This window comes from Atractosteus spatula, chromosome 23, assembly GCF_055471065.1.
Source record: "Atractosteus spatula isolate fAtrSpa1 chromosome 23, fAtrSpa1.hap1, whole genome shotgun sequence".
Taxonomy (NCBI): Eukaryota; Metazoa; Chordata; class Actinopteri; order Semionotiformes; family Lepisosteidae; genus Atractosteus; species Atractosteus spatula.
Genome location: NC_142728.1, coordinates 725,398 through 747,567, shown reverse-complemented (window position 1 = coordinate 747,567; position 22,170 = coordinate 725,398). Strand labels below are relative to the sequence as shown.

The 22,170-nt window shown below is 46.4% G+C and overlaps 3 protein-coding genes across 5 annotated transcripts in view; 2 read left to right on the top strand and 1 right to left on the bottom strand.

Annotated features, from left to right (window-relative positions):
• LOC148815997 (early estrogen-induced gene 1 protein-like) overlaps positions 1-12,092 on the top strand; it is a 64,585-nt gene extending 52,493 nt beyond the window's left edge. For both annotated transcript variants that reach the window (XM_088940751.1, XM_088940752.1), the window contains 8 exons: positions 1,262-1,378; positions 1,546-1,592; positions 2,027-2,181; positions 3,844-3,948; positions 4,662-4,854; positions 5,402-5,523; positions 5,921-5,990; positions 6,383-12,092. In XM_088940751.1, the coding sequence (XP_088796877.1) occupies positions 1,262-1,378; positions 1,546-1,592; positions 2,027-2,181; positions 3,844-3,948; positions 4,662-4,854; positions 5,402-5,523; positions 5,921-5,990; positions 6,383-6,428 (855 nt within the window). In that variant the 3' untranslated portion in view covers positions 6,429-12,092. The remainder of the gene's footprint in view (positions 1-1,261; positions 1,379-1,545; positions 1,593-2,026; positions 2,182-3,843; positions 3,949-4,661; positions 4,855-5,401; positions 5,524-5,920; positions 5,991-6,382) is intronic.
• Positions 12,093-12,545: 453 nt separating this feature from the next.
• Positions 12,546-15,348, bottom strand: LOC148815996 (uncharacterized). Of its 2 annotated transcripts, none has more exons than XM_088940746.1 (4): positions 14,957-15,348; positions 14,498-14,622; positions 13,907-14,122; positions 12,546-13,413 (listed from the first exon to the last, which is right to left on the bottom strand). In XM_088940746.1, exons 1-4 carry the CDS (start codon positions 15,316-15,318, stop codon positions 13,265-13,267), a joined length of 852 nt encoding a protein of 283 aa, XP_088796872.1. In that variant the 5' UTR covers positions 15,319-15,348; the 3' UTR covers positions 12,546-13,264. The 2 variants fall into 2 exon arrangements, with proteins under 2 accessions (XP_088796872.1, XP_088796873.1); XM_088940747.1 differs by having other exon boundaries at positions 14,513-14,622.
• Positions 15,349-16,184: 836 nt separating this feature from the next.
• Positions 16,185-19,475, top strand: dpm2 (dolichyl-phosphate mannosyltransferase subunit 2, regulatory). Its single transcript, XM_088940758.1, has 4 exons — positions 16,185-16,218; positions 16,674-16,763; positions 17,338-17,440; positions 18,011-19,475. Exons 1-4 carry the CDS (start codon positions 16,216-16,218, stop codon positions 18,064-18,066), a joined length of 252 nt encoding a protein of 83 aa, XP_088796884.1. The 5' UTR covers positions 16,185-16,215; the 3' UTR covers positions 18,067-19,475.
• Positions 19,476-22,170: the final 2,695 nt, after the last annotated feature.

The following is a 22,170-nucleotide window of genomic DNA, read 5'->3' as shown; positions in this document are numbered from 1 at the left end:
TGTCAAGAAACTCAAATATTTATTAACCAGGCTAGAATTTTTTTAGTAAAAAAATATTTACTAGTTTTTGTATGAAAGCGCCTTTTGTTGGGGACCTGTTTCATCACAGTTCTGCACCAGTATTCCCAGTACACTGCTGATCGGGCAGGGAGGTGAGAAATTACTCCACCAGCTGAACTAGGGGAAAACAGTAGGCAAGACCTTGGTTTAGTGTCTCAAGGAAGGACAGCAGCTCCTTGCTGGTCCTCCAGAAGGACAGAGCACCCCCTGCTGGTCCACAAACGCCACTCAAAGCAGCAGCCTGGCTGTCCTCGGAGAGATCGGTCTTGTCTGAGCCTCTGAGATCTGGCTGTGAGGCAGTAAAGTAGTAGCTGCTGCTGCTGAACACTGATCACCACACACTTGGATCTACTGTAACCCCAACCAAAGCAAAGCTGTGCAAATACTCGAGTGCAGTCTGGGGGACTTGCTCTGGCAGCAGCAACGAGGAAGCCAGTGTTGGCGAGTTTGGAAGACCTTGTGCTAGTTTATTGTGCGTTTGTGAAACAACGTGCTTGTTCTTCTTGAGGTATTCAGTCAGTATCGACTGAGCTGCCTTTTAGCGTTAATGTCAGTGCTGGCAGAGCATCGGGGAGAATCCTGACCTGGACACTGCTGTGTCTTCCCCAGTCAGCCTGGCTCTGCTGGCGTCCTCAAGCTGGGAGAGCTATTTGATGATGTAATGTTTTTCAGCTCCTGCACTGTGCGTGTGCATGTGTGTGTGTATGAGAGAGAGACACCCTACATCAGTGCTGCGTCTGCAGCTGCTTCAGGGCTTCTGTAAGGAAGGAAATGTTTCACAGAGCCTCTGCGTACAGTAGCTTTCAGTGGTCTTGCACTTCTATTATTTGGAAACCGAAGATCTTATAGAAAGATCCAGTTTTGTGTTTCTGTATACAGGTAGTAAAATGGAATGGCCAAAAAAGAGACTGGATTGAACACGGTGAACACAAAGAATATTTCAGATATCAGATATTTTTGGTTACTTGGATGCTAGTGGCGATGTCATTGAGCTGTTGTTGCCCCAAGGTAAAAGTATAATGGAAGGCCATCTGTTCCCAGCACCCGCTGCTCTTAGTGTACAGATGCCACCTGTTTGTCCATTTAAACCAGTTTCCATTGTGTTTTCAGTGGGGGCGTGCTCCAGAGTAGAGTTTTGTCCTCCTGCTGCCCAGGGCTCCCTGAGTCACGGCCTGCGCCCTCCCTCTTTCTCCTCCCGCAGCTCGGCTTTGCTGACCTGAACATGGCGGAGTTTGCTGGCTCGGGCTCCACCGTGCGCTGCTGCTTACTGGAAGGGTATGACACCAAGAACACCCGGCAGGACAACTCCATCCTGAAGGTCAGGGCGCCGCCCCCCTCCCCCTGCGTCTGGCAGAGTTCCCGTCCACATCGCGGTCTTGCGCTTTTATACAGAAACCGAGAATCCCTGGTGAAATCAGTTCAAGGCAGCGTGTTGTAACTCTTCTGTTCTGACTGTTTCCCCCCATCTTGCTTTCTGCCCTGCAGGTTACGATCGGGATGACGCTGCTGTCCGGAGATCCTTGCTTTAAAACGTGAGTGCTGTCCCGTTTTGCCCTTGCTTGGGCGGTTCAGAGGGCCGGTGCCAGGCAGCGCAGAGGACTCGGCCTGGACTTCGGTCAGCTCGCGCTGTCGCCGTCGAGGGCTGCTGAGCTCCCTGGTGCTCGCCGTGGCTCCAGCCTGTGACTTCCTGTTGTCGCTTGGCATCTGTCTCGCCGGACTCGGGCCCCTGCTCGTGCAGTCTTCCCCTGCGTGTGGCCTGTGCCTTCACACGTCACGCCTACAGAGCAGCGAATTCCCTCTATCTGGTCTGAGTCCACGTCCTTCATATGGGCGAACGGCAGACTGAACTCTGCTTGTGTGCGAACTGCAGAGGGCCTGGGGCTCTGAGGGCAGTCGAGCTGGATGTAACCCCTGCAGGTGATTTTTGGGGATCAGGCCATGAGGTATTTCCTGCTTCCTTTTCCAGGCCCCCCAGCACAGCCAAGTCCATCTCCATCCCCGGACAGGACCACTCCCTGCAGCTGGACTGCAAAGGAGAGGGGACCGGGGCCACCCTCACCCCTTCCTCGGGCATGGCCCCCGGGCGGCCGCTGAAGTCTCGCACCTCTGTCCTCAGCTCGGGTAAGACGGGGTCCGGAGCACAGCCAGCGGAGACGCCCGCCTTCGCCCCCCTTGGAATTGGGGCGCCTGGTTCCCAGCGTTCAGCAGCCTGGCACTGTAATTCACGGCCTGCGGGTGCCCCCCGGGTTCTACAAAACATTCAGGTCTTCTAAGCTCTGTGGGCAGTGTGAGATTTTTGGGTAACCTGCAGCTGAAGTACCTGTTAGCAGGTCTTCTACGAGCACCACACACCAGCTAGTCTGACCAATCCGGGGCCGAGCGATCTCATAGAGCAGAACAGCCAGCGCTTCAGAACAGCTGCTCTTGTCTTAATTTAATGGATTTTTGCGGTTTTAATTAACAAAGCACGTTTGATCAACATAAGATTAAAGGGGCAATGCACGATGAAGAATAAACTCCAGATACCAGAATCCCTTGTTATAAAGCACAGCTGTTGTAATTTTATTGGCCAACTGTAATCCGCTCCCTTTAAGACCACACCCACCTCTGCCATCCTGGACTGTCAATGAATCCACCAGCTAATCCACATGAAGGGCGTGTATCTCATGTTGTGGTTAGAACATCTCGGAGTACATGACTGAAGTTGAGAGGCCAGTTACAAGCCGTACACCAATAAGGAAATAATTATATGTATTGTGTCAGATACAAAACAGTGACTCCCTGTATCTGAATTAAGGTTATATACTATGTTATTAAAGGGAAAATGCAAGGCTATTTTTATATTTCAGGGTTAGAAAGAATCAGCAATTATGAGTGCATTTCAAACCACAATAAAAGTAAAATGTGCACCGTAACTTGTAAAACCTCCAATTAACACCACAAAACAGACGAAATTTCCAGGCGTGCACAGCGCCATATTCTGCAATTCAGAATGAGGCAACAAACCTTCCGGTGAGGTGAAGCAGCCCTGTGACACTGTAAACAAGCAGGCATGTGAATACAGCTCTTTTAATCCAATAGAAGTATTGCTCTTGACTTTGAGACGGTTTTGCCAACAAACACTACTGACTTGTTAACTCTGCACGCAGATCACATTGGAACATTTCCACAGTGAAATGTCTGCTGCTCAACCTGTACTTATTCGCTCGTACGTCACGTAACATCAGTCATTACAGTGACAAGTGAGCAGGAAGGGTTGAATCATGTCATAGTTCTCGCAATCTCTCGCTCTCGCCCGTGGTGAGACCAGGGGTTTGCAACAACATGGGGACTTACAGAATTTTCACAAAGTTCATGATTTTGTGCTTAGTTTGAAATTTGTCAATTTTTTCTATGCCATCAATGAATTTATTTTGTTACTGAGATTTAATAACTGGTCTAAGAGATTGGGACTGCAGTTCCACTTTAAGTGTAATAATTAATTGTTAAACTACTAAATTGTGAGTTCTGATGCTCAATTATCCTAGCAAGTGGTAATTTAAATGTTGTAGGGAATTAACTAATTAAAAGATGCAAGCAGGCACAACGTCTGTCTGAAACTGCACATGTACACATAAAACATTCAATTATCCTCAGCTTTCAGCCTCACTAGTTCAGTGAAGTCGACAACAGCTGTGAAATCCCCCTGTTCTGCACTGATCTGGGATAGTTAAGCCGGTTTTACTCCCTTTTGTGTTTCAAGGGCCTTTTTTTGTTGGACTGAAAAGGTGTTGTGCTCTGTAGGTCTGCCCGAGGAGTCGGACCAGAACCTGTCCAGCCCAGATGAGGTGTTCCACACGGGCCATTCCCGAAACTCCAGCTATGCCAGCCAGCAGTCCAAGATATCAGGTACCCGACATCGGGCTGAACTCCTGCTTCAGTACCAGCTTGGGCATTAATCAATGGACACACCATTTCAACACACAAAGTTTAAATAGTGTTTTCTTACTTAATTGTGTAATTCAGTTGAAATTCCAGTTCAGAATTCCAACAGTTCAGTTGTTGTGCACAGGTGCCTATAGATAAACACTCATTTGTCATTTGATGAACTGCGATCTCTGCAGGCTTGTAGAAGCATTGACACCGATCAAGCCTGAGATCTGTTAGGCTTAGCAAGGCTGGGCCTGCTCACTGCCGGGATGGGACACCAGGTTCCTGCCGTAACCTGGTGTGGTGACGTTAGACCAGTAGGAGGCAATCTTTCCACTGGACTACAGTTTCCAAACCCAAGGGCCACTGCTGTATGTGGTGCTTGGATGAGACCTCAAACTGAAGTCCTGCCCGTTAAGGTGTTTGTTAGCGAAAATAAGGAAGCAGAGGGGTGTGATTCAGATGAGACTTGTGAAATCTTCCCTCCCTGTGTGTGCAGCATGTTGTTTATTCTTCTTTTTTAATCTGACAAGTGCTGTTAAATTGTCATGGAGTGGATCTGAATTCTGAGCGCTTGGACTGCTCAGGATTCCCGTGCAGTTAAGGCAGGATCTCGTGTGGGTCTTCGGCAGTCAGGCTTGAGTGCGGCTGGAAGTGCGCTGTGTTCCCTCTCACACTGCTGTGCCCCCCAGGCTACAGCACGGAGCACTCGCACTCCTCCAGCATGTCCGACCTCACCCACCGGCGCAACACCTCCACCAGCAGCAGCGCGTCGGGCGGCCTGAGCATGACGGTGGAGAGCACCGAGGGCGAGCGTGAGGCCGGGCGCCCCGAGAGGCCCCCCCGCCCCCCCCGGCCCCTCCTGCCCTCCGAAAGATCCTCCCGGTACGTGTGGTCTCGGGGAAGGAGATAGCTGGCCTCCTGCAGGCCCGAGTGGCGTCTCAGTTGTAGATTTTGACACTCGTCAGAGTAAATGTGCACCGCCCCCTTCGGAGTTGCCGGTCTTAATCAGATCCGCTTGGCGAGACAGCGACTGTGGGACACGGGCTCAATAACGACTTGTCTGCGGGCTCTAGCGACCCTCAGCCCTGTGCCTTCAGGGTGCTCTACAGGAGAGCTGGCGCGGGTGGGACAGCACTGCAACCTTCTGGGCACCTGGCAGGTCCCAGTGGTTCCCTTGCGGCCATGGGGGGGGATACCCTCACTGACCCAAGATCGCCCACGTTTACAGGGTCACGCTGTTCCAGCCAGGAGCATCCCTCAGACTCCGACCCGTCCCGTCTGGATGCAGGGCAATCCCAGGCTCCTAGTCGTTGTTTTTATTTAGGATTGCTTGTTATTTTGGCTCGATCTGGAGGTAGGGCTCATTCCCGTGACTCAGACAGCTCTGTGTTTGACCCCCCCCCCCCCACCTCGTGTTCCCGTCCTGCAGGAGGAAGAAGGACTCGGTGGAAAACCACCCCACCTGGGTGGACGACACCCGGATCGACGCGGACGACATCGTGGAGAAGATCGTTCAGAGCCAGGACTTCACCGACGTCAGCAGCAACGAAGGTCAGAGGTCGCCGGCATCTAGCCGAGCAAGATCAGTTACACACACCAGTAATTAAGAGTCCAGTTGGAACAATGAGCAGACACGACAGTTCCTCAGGACCGGGGCTTGAGGCTCTTTTGCTTGGTGAGGTTGTTGCTTCAGGATTTGAAGTGCTGGCTTGATTGGAGGTTATGCATCTTGTGTGGGATAATGGATCTATGACAGTTCTGGGCGAAAGCAAGTGTAGAAGCTCTGAACTGCAGCTGTTCTAACAGCCGGGTCTTCTTGTGCTGATTTAGAGCTCCTTTACAACAGGAGATTTTAATTGGATCAGAACATCACAGTGCACAGGAGCATTTTGGAAAGTATTGAGAACTAACTCCAGTGTTTTGCCCTGCTTTTTTTCCCTGCCTGCAGACAGTAACCTGAGGCTGTTTGTCAGCAGAGATGGGACGACAGCTCTGAGTGGAATTCAGCTAGGAAACAGGTGAGGACAACTACAGGTGAACTGGTCCTGCCGCTCCTGTCATTGTGAGCAAGACCTTAACCCCACACACCCCCCATATGTGTATTAAGGAACCTTGGCAAGCCAGCTTCAATGGTAGAGCTAGGTGGTTTTGTTCCAGACCTCTACTACTCTTTGTGTAAAAATCGAACTCTTAGCATAAGACCTGAATGCTCCTCTTCTCTGCTTGTGGCTCAAAGTCCTCATTTAGTCAGTTTTGGCTGGTCACTTATGTTGACCTATATATGAGAATTGTGAACTTTTGAACTAAAATCATTTTGCCGTGTTCTCTGTTAAAGAGTAAAATAATGTAGTTTTATACTTTTTTATACTTTCCTTCCTTTTTTCAGTTTTATTCTCTCTCTCTTTGACAGGGTGTCTGCTGGAGTCTTCGAGCCAGTGGTTATTGAAAGCCATTAGTCTCCCCTGATACCTGTGTTGGCATTTTGGCTGATTTTTCTTCCCGTCTCATCGATGACAGAGGAGAAGAAAAGATTCAGCTGGCAGAGGTTAAACGTGTCGGTTCCTGGAACCTCCAGCACTGTGCGCCTTCCAGTAACCTTTCGTCATGTTGAGAAATGTTAATAGATGTATCCAGATTATAAACATACTGTGTCCCAGCAAGCCAAACTGGCTTTTATACAAGATTATGCTAATAATAAGTGTTTAGATTCAGAGGCTAACAGCTAGTCAGCTAACAATATAAAAGGTGGTGGGATTTTTGAGTTATGTAATGTATTCACTTGTATGACTATGAAAATGTTCTGTCTGATCTGAAGACTACATTTCCCAAGAGCAATTCTCCACCTTACTCAGCATCTCAGAACAGAAAGGCACTATGGGGAATGGAGTGCTCTGCCAAGAGCAGAGGACAGCATTCCCCTTAAAAACTCTGTACATTCCATGATGCTGCCAAAGAGTGCGAAATGTAGTCTTTTGAGTCATGTTTCTCGAGTGCATTTGTTAAAAAGGGATCAAATGTAAGAGCGGAGCATTGCTGCTTTGCATCTGGATTTTAGACTAACTTCTCAGATACTTGGGAGCTAAGCAGTTTTAACGCAATGAGGAATAGTGAAAGAATCCAGACAGGGAGATGGTAAAAACCACTAGACATCATTTAGCCAGGGCCACTTTAATGGGAGAAAGAAGGTTTAACTGCCATTTTGCGATGATTTGGTGTGGACAGTTCTAGCCCAGCCTCCCAGAATGATGAGAACAACAGCCATGAGATGCTCTCAGTTTACTATTATTCTTAACCCCTTTAAAAGTCCGCACTTGTCCTTTCCTGGCTATGTCATGTTCTTTGGTCAAATTGTGAACAACGCACACGTGTCCTGAGTGTATACATCTGTAAACCGTTTAAAAATCAAGGGAGATGCTGGGCTTGAAATTCTGCCTTCCGGCACCAGATTCTGTTCTGTGGGCAACCCCACCCCCCCAACCCAAAGAGCCCAGTCTCGGACCTGGGGGGGCACTGGCGAGTCCTGTTAACGGAGCAGAAACGTTCAGAACCGGCTCAGGGCGGAAGACAATAGTGAAACCAGCTTTCCTGGACCTGCTCGACATGCGTGGTCTCCACTGAGAAGAGAAATCCCCTTCTCTTTGACGGGGGAGGCTGCAAACTGGAGCACCAGGGAGAGTCCAGGCGTGTGTCACCCCCCTCTGACAATGCTGGGCCTGGAGTTTTGCAAAGGGGGGGACAGATTATTTAGGACTGAGTCTCTGACTGCTGGGTTGCAGGGAGTGAGGTGGCAGTTGTACTCGGGTCATGCTGGACAAGAGAGATTCTTTGTAATGTTAAAAAAGCATAAAAAGTGGAACTGCTACCCTCACTCCCTGGCACCCTTTCTGGTTGTTTTGAATACATCATATTTAATTAAAGTTTCTGAGGTTTTTTCCCCAACACGCAGAGCCTGTGACTGGGTGTAAGTTCTGCCCACTGTATTTCCATTCATGCAAGAATGGCAAAGAAAGACCTGCTACATTTTCTCCAGTCGCACACAGTGAGTCCTTGTTTGGTTGTGTGTGTGTTTTCTGTGCTCTATTTTTAGTGAATGCAGGGTTTCCTCTAATTGAAGCTAGCTGTGCTAGCTCTCACGAGGAAAAAATCTTTCTGGATATAAGCTACTTGTCATGGAGGCTTCTCTTTCTGGTTCGTCTTCTTTAAAGGTTAAATCACAGCAGTTGCCACTTTGTAGCTCAAGCCTGCTCACCTCAAGGTCAAGAGGCAGTGGAAGTGTGTTGTGCTTGAAGTCCCGGTGTTACTGAGCGATTTGGAAACTGGCAAAGTGTCTGTGAATCGAGGTCGCGAGGAGAGCTGGCGGTGATGTGGTCTGAGCATTGCACAGGCACTCGCCAGTTGACCGTGCAGACGACAGCTAAAGAAAGCTAGAGCACAGTATTATACAAATGTAGCCACAAATAAGTAAACTAGGCAGCTGACATGCAGTTAATACTGCAACTCATTCCATCCGGTAGCAGATTGTAGAGGAGGGTCTTGGAGCCAGGCTGCGCTTAGTGTTCATTTTCTCCTGCTTGTGGCCCTGAAACCCACATTTCATTGCACTCCTCTCCGGAATAGGATGACATCTTGGGGCCCTTTCCAAGACTGGGCTTGCAAAAGCACAATTCAGGAATGACTTTGCAGACCTGGAAATCAGGAAGGAAGAGTAAGGAAGACTTTGTTACCACCCGTTTGCTCTGTTCGCTCTGCTGTCAGCATGGCAGTCCGAGCCTGCTGTCCCTGCGCTGTGGAGAGTCCTGGCAGTGAAGATTTCGGCATTAACAAGATTAGCAGCCCTTCTCCCCAGCTGTGCGAAACGGGCTTCGGCCAGGCCAAGAAGTCAGTGCTGTGTCGCTGGATCTCCGAGTGTTAATCTCGGCTGGCTTTGAAAGAATGAAAGCATTGAAGCTGAACCCTTTGCCCGTCCCTACAGTGGCTGTATTGTGTAGCCGATTCCCTGGTGTAAACTGGGGGCCGCTGGAGACGTCCCGCTGGGAGGACGATTGGCCAGAATCCAGCGCTCTTGAGTCAGAACGGCAGTGTGCCGTTTCTTAACGTTTGCATCTCAGATCTTTACTTCCTGTCGCTCCTAAAAGAAACGTGTTGTTAGTGGTCCAGGACGTCTGCAGGTCGCGATCCAGACGGTTTCTAGCAGTTAGAGCTTTCTCTAAACAGGAATTGCTGTGCAATATGTTCTTTCTCAGTTGAGAGCCTTTTTTACTAGGGATCCATGCTTGCCCGTTAATGGATTTAAAGTGCAACTTTGAAAATATTTACCCCTTTTAATAATGTCCCATCTGTGCTTGTGGCACGTGAACAAAAGCAGGTACAGTTGTCACGTTATGCAGGGAGAGAATCCAACTTGCTTACGTTTATAGAAGCACGTGTTTTTTGGGGGGATGTTTGTGAACTCTAGTTTTAGAAGGCCCGGCTTTTTAGAAAAATCCTCTATTGTGTAACCAGAATGGTTTACAGAGTTAACTCAACATTTTCTGATTTTGTTCTTCTACTGTAATAATTCTTAGGCTTTTAGTTACATTTTACAATCAATCCGAACCTTTTTTGTTGAGTTAGTGAGAAAGCCAGTCCAGTCACGTCCAAAGTGCAGATGGAAATCTTTCATCCTGTGCTTTTCAGACGGAGGCATCAACTTTTTTTTTCTGTTGTACCGTTTGAAGTGCGGAGATGCACCAGAGCGGCGGTGGGCAAGAGAAGACGATACTGCCCCCAGCTGGCTGTTTTTATTGTTACAGAAACGTGTTTGGTTCTTAAATGTAACACACTGAATCACTGGTGTGAATCGAAATTCCTCCAAACTGTGGACCACTGGCTTAGAACCTCGGAGGAAAATTGAAAAAAGCTTTCCTTTTGTATTTCTGTGTTACACAGAGTTTTTTCCTAGGTATTTTTTTGTATTATTACCATTTTGATTAATTTCTTTTTTTTCCCCCAAACCAGCAGGCTGGTTTGTTGTTTTTTTATGGAAGACCTGCCTGGGTGGGCATTTACAGCTTACCTTGTCAGTCAATCCTTAGGTAGAAATAACAAAAACAAACTTTGTGTATTACAATTTAAAAGCCGTTATTTGTGGTTCTTGTTTTCTGATACTGGTTTGTAAACGAGACTGTGTTTTGTTGTACAAATTGTTTGGTTTCCTACATACTTGACTGTTTGTAACCTGTGACTTTTATAAAACGGAAAACTTTTATCTAGTGAGGTACTGTTGTAATGGACTGAGAGTAAGGGGTGTTCTTACTGACCTGGGTCTGCGTGAATCTGAAATTTCCACCAATGGAAAAAAATGACGAGCACTGCAGCTAAGAGCTTTTTAACGCCTGGGTTTCTCTTGTGATGGCGAAGGCTCACGTCAACCACTGTCTGGAATTTGACAAGTAAAGCCTGTGTGAGAAAGTGCTCATGACAGGGGCAACAACGAGACCAGGGACAGAATTAAATCCAAGCTGTGACCTTGCTGTCCACTTGATATCCCGAGGCCTAGTGATGCCTTCCTCTTCACCAGTGAAAACAAGCCACCGTGTTGTGGGTTTGTAACTACGGATGCCTTGTGAGCGATTCTGATTTAATCCAGTCCTGAGCTTTTTAGCATTTGGTTCCTATCGGGTGAAGTTCGGCGAGCCTGGTGATCACCTGACTACGCTGGGGTTTCCTCACTCTCACTCTCACCTCGCCTCGCGCGGGGATGGCCTTCCGCACGCGCACCTTGTGTCTCACACCGTGTGAAAAGAAGTTTAAGGATGCCTGTGGGTTTTCAGAAAGGGAAAGGATTTCTTTCGTCCGCGTGTGACCCAGACAAAGGGACCGTTGTTTTCTGTGCGTCTCCCAGCCGTACAGGACAAAAATCCAACCGCAGGAAGGCTGCAGGGGGGCAGTTATTATTACCGCTTGGAATGAATAGCTATCATTTCCCCCCCTTTTTAATCTGGGCTGCCACGTTTTTAGTTTGAATTCAGCTTTTGTAAGACGGTTGTTGGTAGTTTGTCCTCCTGGCAGCGTTGTGTGTATTTATATGCCTTTAATCACTTTATCCCCAGAGTTTTGGAGACTGGTGCCCTGCAGTGCCCGTGAGCACTGGTTGTGTTTCCTCTGCGTGTCGGGCAGCCGAGGTGGCAGAGAGGTGGTCCTGCCCGGGGGATTCAGCCACAGTCACTTTGCACCCCAATGGCAAAATTAGAAATATACTAATTTTTTTGGTGAAATTCTGTAGATGCAGCCCAATACGTGTACTTTTTTCTACACAGACTGTATTAGGTGTTCGTTTTTCTTGATAGTGTTATGAAAAGTACACAGTTATAATATTTGAGGCAGAAGTATTGAAAGGATCCTTATTTCACTGACCGACCTGGATCTCTAACCTGGTCATGTACCCCTGTACTGCGAGGTGCGAAATAAAATCTGAGGTCTGTTCAGGAAATAACTGATTTGGCTAATGTTACTGTTAATTGAAATGCCTACTTGCCAAAGGCCCTTCTGTCCGTCTGTCCTAGACCTGCAGTTCGAGGTGAAGGGCTGCTTTGGCCTTTCCTAGTGTCCCTTCTCTGAAAACCCCAGGCTACATGACGTTCATCACAACAGCACTTGGACTTTGACATCGATTTTTTTTTTCGGTTTATGTTTAATTTGGAAAGGGATTAAAGCTATGCACAGGAGTCCAAGACTCCCTGACAAAAAGGTTAACACTTTCTAACTTGTACTTTAGATTGAATTAGATTTACAGAGATTTCTATAATTTTCCTTAACTCAATGGATCTATAATGGAATGTATTAAGAGAAATATTTAGATGGCTCTATTTTTGTGATTCTCTAAAAGCATTTTGGTTGGAAATAAAAGTTTATAACAAACATTAAAACATTGCTCCAAAGGCTTCTTTTTGTTGAAACAGGATTTTGGTTTCTCTCTACAGATTTGATTCACTTTAGGTGGAGCACCGTACTGTATTTTAATGAAAAGTATATTTGTATTCTCACATTTGAATGTTTCCTATTTTAGATTGTAACATTACAATAGGAAAAGTTATAAATGTAATATTTTGGGGAAATAAAGTTGTCCTTGGGTACCTCAATGAAGACGCTGGCTTTTTTTTGTTGTTGTTTTTGTAAGCAGCTTGATATTGTCTTTTTACATATTGTTTCTAAACCAATACCGAGTGTAAAGAAAGATCCCCTGTTCCAAAGCGTTTCTAGTTATTAGTGAAACTGGAAGTGAACAAAGAAGAAACGGTTCTCTTCCCCAGTCTCCCAGGGACTGGCATTTCCCTATTTGAACAGTTTTCCATTGTCTTCCAACTTGAGAATTTGTCCCATGACTTATTTCTAAAAAAAAAACCAAACAACCTAGTTCTGGAGCATTGATAAAAAATTAACTGGATTTAAAAAATAGTGTAACCGCGGGTGAGGAAAATGGTAAAAACTGCAAGTGGAACGAACACCTTCGAGCACAGGTGAGAAGTGCACATTGTGGCCAATAATCAGCTGCAATTGTCCAAAACCAGCACTTGTTTATTCCATAACGGCAGGTACAGTGTTAGTTGGGTAACTGGAAAAACAACAAGTCCTACAGAAACTGGTGGGTCCCGTGACGAAGAAAACAAAACTGACTAGCTATAGACCCGAAAACACAGCAAGCGGAAAAGGAAAGTATTATGGGGACCTGGCTAACTCCTGGCTGTAGCCTAACTGACGACTATAAGAGAAACTAATCCAAAAAAGGAGGGAAAGAAAAACTAAACAAATCTGGAGTAAAAAAAATCAAATCGTTTCATGCGAGAGCTTTTGCAGGGCTGCGGTTCTGCATGCGTCTCCTCGGGTCTTGGATCTCATTATCTACGCAGAGGTCAGCTGGGGGACCTGACCTCCAGCAATTGCTAGCGGAGAAAAGCCCAGGCTATGATCCCAGCGCAGAGGGGGTGAAGGATGATCTAAAGGTGACAGGAACCTCGAGGAGCATAGTTCCATGGACAAAGTTGGGACCTGTATTAGTTTGACCATCAGGTAGTCTTCCAGGATGCCAGCCGACTGGGTACTGTGGTGGGCAGCAGGTTCTTTTGGATGTGCTCAAACCCTCATCGATCCATAGTGTAGTTTTTCCCACAGGTGGGAAAGCTACCTCTAACTACCTCTATAAACACCCCCTATGTAATTGGCCTTTTCCGTGGCTGATAGAGGCTGTGTTGAAGTGTCTTGGAGACAAGAACAGGGGGCACATTGCAAGACAGGGCTTGCGAAGTTCTCCGCTTCAGAGGGTCTCTTCCTTGAAGCACTGGCTCCGGCCCAGCCTCCTCCCTCTCTCCTCCGTGAACTGGTAGCACAGGACGCACCACAGGCTCTCCTCTGGCCTGATCTGCACCCCCTGCGTGCTCCTGAAGGGCCGCAGCGCACAGGAACCTGGGAGAGAGAGAGAGCACATGCCTCAGGGCGCCGACAGCACTGGGGCGAGGAACGCCTCACTCCTCACGCCTCACCTCCTCCTGCGAGCACCTCCCTCCTGGAGCGCTGCAGTTCCCCGCCGAGTCGAGAGCTCGGCAGCAGCACCTGCTCTGAGGAAGTGGGACTTTAACTGCGCCAATCACCCGCTTGGTTGATCAAAGTTTTCAGAAACTGATGATTTGAGGGCGTCCTGGGACCCAGAAGACTCGATGGGTTGTCGTCCCAGGGCTGCTCACTCCTGCACCGGGGTAGAAATTCACCAGCACGACTACTGCGCCTCACAGCGCCCTCTGGTGTGTACTGCTTAGGAGCACCCATTTAGTTATATTTTTCTTCTAGAAATGACTTGAGTTCTGTGTCCCGTTGTAACCTGACTGTTTGAGGTGAGGGGTCACCACGCATGAAGAGCCTCTGTATAAAATACATCCGGATTGCCTGGCAGGTCGATTACCCAGTGTGAAGTACGCAGCAGTGCCGAGGCAGAGGATGATGAGGAAGATGGTCATGGGCCCTATGTCCTCCAGGTTGCAGGAGTTGGGGCAGGCACAGGGGCTCTGGACGAAGATCTCCAGGGCGCGGTTGTGCTCCGCAGGCCGGGAGAGGGAGACGGAGTGGTTGGGGCTGCAGTGATAGTGCACCACAGTGTGGACCAGGCTGCTGGAAAGGACTTGTTAAAGAACATCGAGGGGATAATTACTCTCACATCACACATTCACTGTGGGCAGCAAGACGTTTCTTTTAGTCCTGAGCACGGCCATAGCAGAGGCACACAGCTGTAGCCAATCCCTTTCCACTTACAACGTCACCTCATAGCAAAAAACAGGAAAAGGTTTCAATTCAATTCAATAAATGTACCTGACAATACACACTCACAACTGAGGATTACCAAAGATCCTCTTTCAGACTTCCATCTCTTCAAAACGAAACCCCTCATTGATTATGACAGAATTGCACTCATATCTGGTTCTTAGACCTAACCAGCCCTTCACTTACATTTAATTATTTGCAAGTCTGGAAGAAATTACGTTTCTGATGAACTAACATAAAGGTGGCGAACCTGGGTATGTAACTGAAAGGGTCCGAGATTGGTTGTCGTATCTGAATTCATTCCCTTCGTGTTGCCCGTAGTTGAAGTAGCGACTCTCGACGCCGCTGCTTGTGTGGTGTCTGGGGAGAGAAGTGAATTGTCGGGGAAAAAAAAGGTTTAGGTTGCACCTATTTTAACCGCGCCAACCTCATCAGGCATGTCCGCCAGAAGTGACAAGTGTACCCTCGCAGTAACCGTACTGACCTCGACATCGGCAGCCAGTGATTCTTATCGGAGTAGAATACAGTGATATGCTGCTATAATTAGGATTTTTTTTTTAAATCATCACAGTTTACTGCAGTATTTGCTCTGAACATCCGTAAGGTTTGTTTGCTCACAGTCCTAACAACACCGTTGCGCACTTGGACTACAGTCTCCCCCCCGCTCCGCCCCGCAAGCAGGCGCTGACCGTACCTCACGACCACGCAGGCGGCCACCTCCAGGCACTCGGTGCCGGGAACCTCAGCGGGCTCGGAGAAGGGCGAGCAGGGGCTGAACGACACCAGCACCTCGTCCGCCCCCGCCGGCCCGGCTCTGTAGCGCTGCGGGAGCCCGTCCGAGCCGCCCAGCGCCGCCAGGTTAATGACCCCCGAGCCGTCCTTCAGCAGGCACTTGCAGTGGCTCACTTTGAGGCACCCCGGCTCCTTATTCAGGGGTGGAGGAGAGGAAGAGGGGAGAATAAAACACAGGGCAAGGAGAAGGATTAATTTGCAGACCTCCATCCCGCTGGAGTGTTTCTGGAGTACGGCGCTGCGTGCCTCTCCCGGGGCTTTCATTAGTAACTCTCCTCTGACAGCTGTGGCAGCTTCATGAGACCGAGGAAAGCAATTACAATGTCACCTTCAGATTCCAGGGGTCTGACGCAGCCTGGGCCAGCCGCCGTTGCAAGAGCTGCATTTGCTTCTTATAGAACCAATCAGTGTCAAAATGATCTTTGAGATATTCCGATTTCGCTCTAAGCAGTGATAAAAGTTGAGTCACCCACTGGAATAGGATCATGTTTACGCTCGTAAAACCTTTGGCGATTTAATTTAATACCCCGGGAGCTCAGGAGCGGAACACGGAAAGAAAAGAAAATTCGCAGCTGCATTTGAAGAACTCCCTAGCTCATAGCGAGACCCAATTTATATTGGAAGGCTGGAGCTCATTTAAATATTTATTTTATTTAAGATAAATTATTTAAACGCGCATCAACATAACAACACAACGAGAACATTAACAAATTCAAATTATATATTAATATTCACAGCAGAAAGTGTATTAGATTTTTGGATGCACCTGTACTATCAATATTATGCTATATACCACACAGTTTATGAATGGCACGGTAGCAGAACAGGCCGTGTGGCATACTGTAGTATTAACAGTATAGGTGCACCTTTGTTGCCACCTAGTGTTTTTTCGCATCATCTGTGAAATTTCGAGTTAATGAATATTCTGCATATCTGTTATATACGTTCGCATGTAAAAATTTCTTCACTGATGTGAATGATTGCACGCACGAAAGGCTGTAGCGAACTCGCAAGCAAAATACGCTTCATCTAATCTGATCTTTTCAAAGTCGGTCACATCACAGAAAACTACATCTCCCATAGTTCCTCGACATTGTGATTGGAAGATTTAGGGTCCAATCAGAATTCACCGGAAGGAGGAAGGAAAGTAACGAGTGCAATATGGTGAGTTGGACTTAAAAATGTTCGATTTCTGTAGCTATACTAAATATTCCTTTGTGATTTGTGAAGCCTGGTTAATGCTTTATGCTCATAAGGCGTTATCTGAGCTGCATTATTGTATCAGCTCTCAGGATTTGAATGAATTGGGAATTCGAAAAGACAGGTACATATTTAACGAGATAATATATACTCTTACAAACTGTAGCTTTGGAAAGAAATGACGAATTCGTTTTGATGTGTACTGTGTATCGTATTCAGTGTAAAGTTATGCTATGTGTGGGGTTTAATAAGATACAGTCAGCATATCAACCCATAAAATCTTCTTCGGGGTTAGAGGACAGTTAATCCGAATAAATACCTGTGTCGAGATTTCTGCAGTTGCACAGTCACCTTGAGACAGCAGAACGAAACGCCCAGTGTGATTATCGGTTAACGTTTCTTTTCCACGGCCTCGTTAGGCTACAGGAGCGGATCAGGCGGTTGGGATGGGCATCGTGAGCTTCAGCCTGTTGCTGTTCACGTATTACACAGTCTGGGTTATAATCTTGGTGCGTATTCACCTCTCTTGCTTCATGTGGATTGTGATCTTCTGGCTGTTTTCCCCAGTGACAAAATAGCGGCCCTTGACACGTTTTATAGTTTTGTTTGGAATTTTGTCTGGTTTGTAGTTATCGTGTTTGAATACTGAAACAGAGGACACTCCTTTCTGCGGTGGGTATATAAGGTGTATACAGTACATATCAATGTATCTTGTTTGCCCCTGAGACTCCCAGACAGAGGTCTTCGTGCCCACTGCTCATTTCCCATTCCTCTCTTCCCCTTTGAAAACATGGGAATGTCGTCTTCAGTTCTGCAGTGACTTCGCACTTTCAGTTTGGCATTTGTTTAGGAACAGCAAAGTAAAGCATCGAATAAAGATCTCTTGAAGAAATGCTGCTGTGTACAGTACAGGATCAGATAAGACAGCTGAGACACACTTGTCAGACCTTTAGAGATAAAGAAGTTCAATTATTTTTAAATATTTGAAAATTCCTCCCAGATGGAGATTTAAGGATGAAGAAGGAGGAGATGCCTGGGGACGTGTGGACGTGTGGTAACCCTGCTCTGGTTGTTGTTTTGCAGCCCTTCGTGGACAGTGACCACGTGATGCACCAGTATTTTCTCCCCCGGGAGTATTCTGTCATATTGCCTGGCGTTGCAGCTTTGATTCTGCTGCTCTTTGTAGGTAGGTGTGTTTCACTTGCAGGAAGGGGATTTACAGTCACTTAACATATCAGCAGCCTGTGCTTATTTTCCCACGAATCAAGGTTTCAGATTGAGGGTAAGCATTCATTAACCTTTCCCAACCTTCGTGAACGTCTCAGCTTGAAGGTGGTTGTTATCATAGCCAGTTCTCTGACAAACATGAGCTCATGTACTACAATGACCAGAGAACACAAGACCGTTGAACTGATTCACGAATCGCACTCGTTTGTTTCTTGAAAGAAGCCAGAAGCCAAGTATTTGCTTGCAGTTACTTCTTTGCTTTGAGGTCTCTCACCTCTTCTCCTTCTGTTTTGGAGTCTTTAAGGCCGCGAGTGTGGCTGTGATGATTCACTCAGACATTTTTTTTGTGAAACTGACTGTTGTTGTTGCTGGTCTGGGTAGACATGGCTACAACATCTGCAGTGCATGAGTCACATTGCACACTTATTTTTACATTTTGGTAAGAGGTCCCGGATTTGAAGAGAGTTCGTTTGTCTTTGGCCTTCTGTTTCTTTCTGAAGAGAATAACTACGTCTTCTTTTATATTCAGGAACCTTTATCGGCATAGTAACATGGAAGAACAGGAAACCAAAGAAGTCGGAGTGAAAACAGCAGCTCGTTCACAAGCATCCAGGAGCCCAACCCCCATGTGTGAGATCAGCTCCTGTGTGAACCGATGAACGAATACCTTTTCCTTCACATTGCAGCGCACTTTGGACATTCTGTGGGCAAGTCTGAAAAGCTGGCTGCAATGCAGTTTGAGCCATTTCAGAATCGCCTGTGCTGACTTCTCAACGGTTGAATTAAGGGTAAATACGAGCAGACTGGGGTTTGTGTGGTTACACCCACAGTGCAGCTAAAAATGGAATTTGCCGTGCAAGTCACCGACCGTGCTCTTCCCCCAGGCAAACAGTCGAGGTGCCGCAGAGAAGAATATCGTCTTTGCGCACTCTGCACACCCTTAACGACTGCATGGCTGTAAACACTTTGTCGCAAAAACCCAGAGGGGCCGGCTTGTAATCCACAGAGTCGCTCCCATGAGAGCCAGATGACTCATGTAACCAGTTTCCGTCACTGAATTGAAGGGATACAGTTTTTTTAAAAAGCATGATGGAAGTTCTTAATGTTGCCACTAAAGGGTCTAACATTACATCTAAAATGCTTTACCTGCAAGTTTTATTTTAAAAACATTGCGTCAATAAAACTCCATACTAGTTTTATGGTGGCTACAGGAAGATTAAATTAATTCCCATGTAATATCAGTGCCCCTTTTGCATTGCAGACAAGCTTGTATATATTTATGTACAGTATGCAGTAAAACTGTGATGCCTACTTAATTACACTTGTAGGCAGCTTTTGTCCTGTAACGTACCTCCATCTGTAAAATGCTGTAACTACCCTTCCAAAAAAAAAAACAATGATATCTTGGTTCGCAAAACTGCTTTCTTATCTTTTTTTAACAAAAATCACAAATGCATGAATTGTGATGCCTGCACACATATTTCAAATGTGAGTGCAGGTATTGACCTTCTTGTACTTTTTAATTTATACACCTTGCGCCTTGTAAGACTGTGTGTTTAGTCCTTAAAATATGAAGTGTATGTAAAACACACGTGCTTCAAGGCTGACTAAAGACCCAGCATGTTAAAGTTGATTTCAGTGGATGGAGGGATGGTGTGTTTAATGTACTGTTGTGCTCCAAAGTTCATACCTAAGGCTCTGAGATGCCTATTTTTTAGATAAGTGATTGGTGGTTTTATCACGATCTTTCCTCTCCAATGGAAACAGCATTGTCGCGGCTGCTGGTGAGGTTCTGGTGGTGCAGTGTACCCACTGTTGTCTCCAAGTTCCAGTCTGTAAAACCTTGAATGGAGGTGATCACCGAGTGAGAGACTGTTATACGCATCAAAATTAAACTCGCATCTTCCTTTTGCAGCTCCAGAGCACGCAATCCCAAAAGCACGGTGGTTCTAGGGCGCTGTGATATTTTCTGTAAGATTAAAATGTTAATATGGGCTCTCGTGTTTGAATCTTGTGTTTTGCAATAAAATATTAACTTCAGACTAACTCGTAAAACTACTGAACAATGTTAAAGCAGGCATACGAAATACTTAGAACTGCTACAGGCAACAAGTGAAAATGAGCTCTTGCAGCTGTTCTTTAGCTAAAGACAAAGTCCTCATAAGAGAGACCTTTGCAAACTAGCTGTCATTTGAACGGGAATTCGCCGACTCTAGACAGTGACGAGATTATCGCCATATTCAATTCCAAGCCCGACGCCTGCGACTGCTCTAGAAGGCCAAAACCTCACAAGAGAGTGCAGTACGGTAGCGTTCGGCAGCCTAGGTAATTGTTGCTTAATCCGTGTGTGTGAGAGAGAGAGAGACAGTATATATATATAAGGTTCCGCTAATTGTGCTGTTTGATTGTACCGCTCGAGGATTGCATTGTAAATTGGAGGGGTCCCCCTATGCTGGCAATTCCTGGCAACGCCCCTGCGTTCAAGAGTATTAAAAACGTATTGTTAATACGTTTGACTTTCCTGCTCCTGGAATGAGCAAGGTTGTCGCTCAATTGGCTCTGCTCTCCAGCTGCCGCAGGAGGTCGCTGGGTCACGCTCGCCCAGGAAGCTCGGCTCGGCTGTAACCCAGCAACTGCGCTCCTGCGTTAACAAGACACACATGACCGAAAAAAAACCGTTTGTTCTGTTGCAAATCCATTTTTTGGCAGTTTTGTTAACCCACTTTCGGGAAATGCGAGTATGTATTAACGACTGATACCTTGAACAACTGGTGCAAAAAAGTTCACGATTACAACGAGCATGCCTTTTTTATTATAGCGGTTATTTCCATATGGTTTACATAAACGGCAGACCCACCTTGGCTAACACGATCGTGACTTTATATTGTCGCACTTTCTAAACTTGTTAACGCACCTGGTGTGCGTGCGGGCTGCGATTCATCTTAAATTCCGTCAGTGCTGAGTAGCAGGGATGTCATCGGTTTCACTCTGCTACCAAATTAGACACTTTAGCCTGAAAATGCATAGGATGTGTGCGAGATGATCGGCCCATCGCGAACTCTGCAATAGCGGGGAAAGTCTTAGAAATTTCTTCTCGAAACTGCGAGTGAAAAGCCTGTGTTCTTTTTCTTGGCAAGTCTCCTATAAGAATGATGATGATGATAAGTATTATAAGGGGCTACTAAACAGAGATGCCTGACCATGTTTTAATAATAATTAAAAGCACATCGCTTTATATAGTTACATTTAAGCACTGAATATACTCATTATTTCCGGAATGTATTTTTCCTGAAATGTAAAGTATTGTAACGCAACGGGGGCTCAGGCGGGCGCCCTTGCCGCATCTGGTCGGCCCAAAGTATAGGTGGCTCGAACCCGGGACTTCCGCGTCTCTCTGCAGCGACCCAGCCCCGTGAGCTAAAGAGAGATCTCTCTACAGCCCAGTAGCTGTAGTCCTGCTATCACAGGGAAGGGCGGTGACGTCACCTGCTCTGGTAAGCCGGCTCTTACACAGTACCTGTCGGCCGTAAGCGTTACAGTATTAAAGGTATACTGCAGACGTAGTTTATAGTGTTAATACTGTAAGTAGTGTATGTCACTTTCATCCAAGTTTTTTATACTAAAAAATATTGCAAAGATTGAGGATAAACGCGGGTGAATACAGCCATGTAATATGCAATGTATCGGCACGAATTTCTGTGCACGTTCAGAATTTTGTATCGACTTAAGCTTATCTTAATTTTGCCTATTTTAATGGAGTTTTGCATATCGTCAGGGCAACTCTGTTTCTAACTACCTTTCCGTATTTAATCCGAAGTTTATCGTTGAAGCAGATAGGATGTCAACACGTGAAGACGAGCAGTTTCGCCCATGCAGATAAGGCACCGCGCTAGATCACCATATGTTCTCAAGTTTGCGTATCCTGGTGAGAGTCGCGGCGTTGTCGGACCGTCCCTCCTAAACTAACGTTAGTCACTCCAATATTAGTGGATAATTAGGGTCTGTGCAACCACAGGATGGGTACATTTGCTTGCATTCTGTGTGTCAATGTTTAATTGGTGTGGAGGCTACACACATATCGACAAACCAATTAACAAGGACTTCATCACCGTATATCTTAAACAGCATGTATAAACAGTATTTCTGATCTAATGTCAGTTAAAGGTTAATGACTAAGAATATGTGATCTCTTAAACTAAATTCTCTGAAATCACGTTAATCAGTGCAAGATCAGCGGTGTTCGGGGTCTGTGAAGTTGGTAGTATTGAGCCCAGAGTCGATCAAGATAAATCTTTGTTTACTGCCCATAACATACCCGGCTTGCTGTGTAAGCCCTCTCCTGTCTTCGGGCGTGTTTCAGGCGATCCTAAGGTTTTGGACGGCTACTGACTCCGTTAAAATTATTTTCAATAACGCTACAACGAATATTGGTTTTCAAACTCAAACACAGGACTGAAATCGCGTTTTCCCACATATGGAGGAAAAAAACTTTCATGTACTCGTGTTTAAAGTCTATTACTGTACGTTTTCAAGTGCTTTTTCGTGCCATACCGTACTAATGTATGCTACAAAATGCAACGGCCAAAAGCCGTCATTGTCAAAATGCTTGGTGTGTATTTTGCAATTAAGCTATATGGCTTCAGCCTAAGTCGCAAGTTCGCAAGGTGCACGAAGAAGAACCTGTTAGTA

Bases quoted from the DNA above. Each gene is read 5' to 3' on its own strand.
- LOC148815996 (XM_088940746.1), bottom strand. From the start codon at position 15,318: ATGAAAGCCCCGGGAGAGGCACGCAGCGCCGTACTCCAGAAACACTCC. The intron at 14,123-14,497 runs GTTAGTTCATCA...TTCTTTAACAAG, and splicing joins CCCAGGTTCGCCACCTTTAT to TCCTTTCCAGCAGCCTGGTC. The intron at 13,414-13,906 runs GTAATCGACCTG...TCTCTCTCCCAG, and splicing joins TGCTGCGTACTTCACACTGG to GTTCCTGTGCGCTGCGGCCC.
- dpm2 (XM_088940758.1), top strand. The intron at 16,764-17,337 runs GTGCGTATTCAC...GTTGTTTTGCAG, and splicing joins CAGTCTGGGTTATAATCTTG to CCCTTCGTGGACAGTGACCA. The intron at 17,441-18,010 runs GTAGGTGTGTTT...TTTTATATTCAG, and splicing joins GATTCTGCTGCTCTTTGTAG to GAACCTTTATCGGCATAGTA.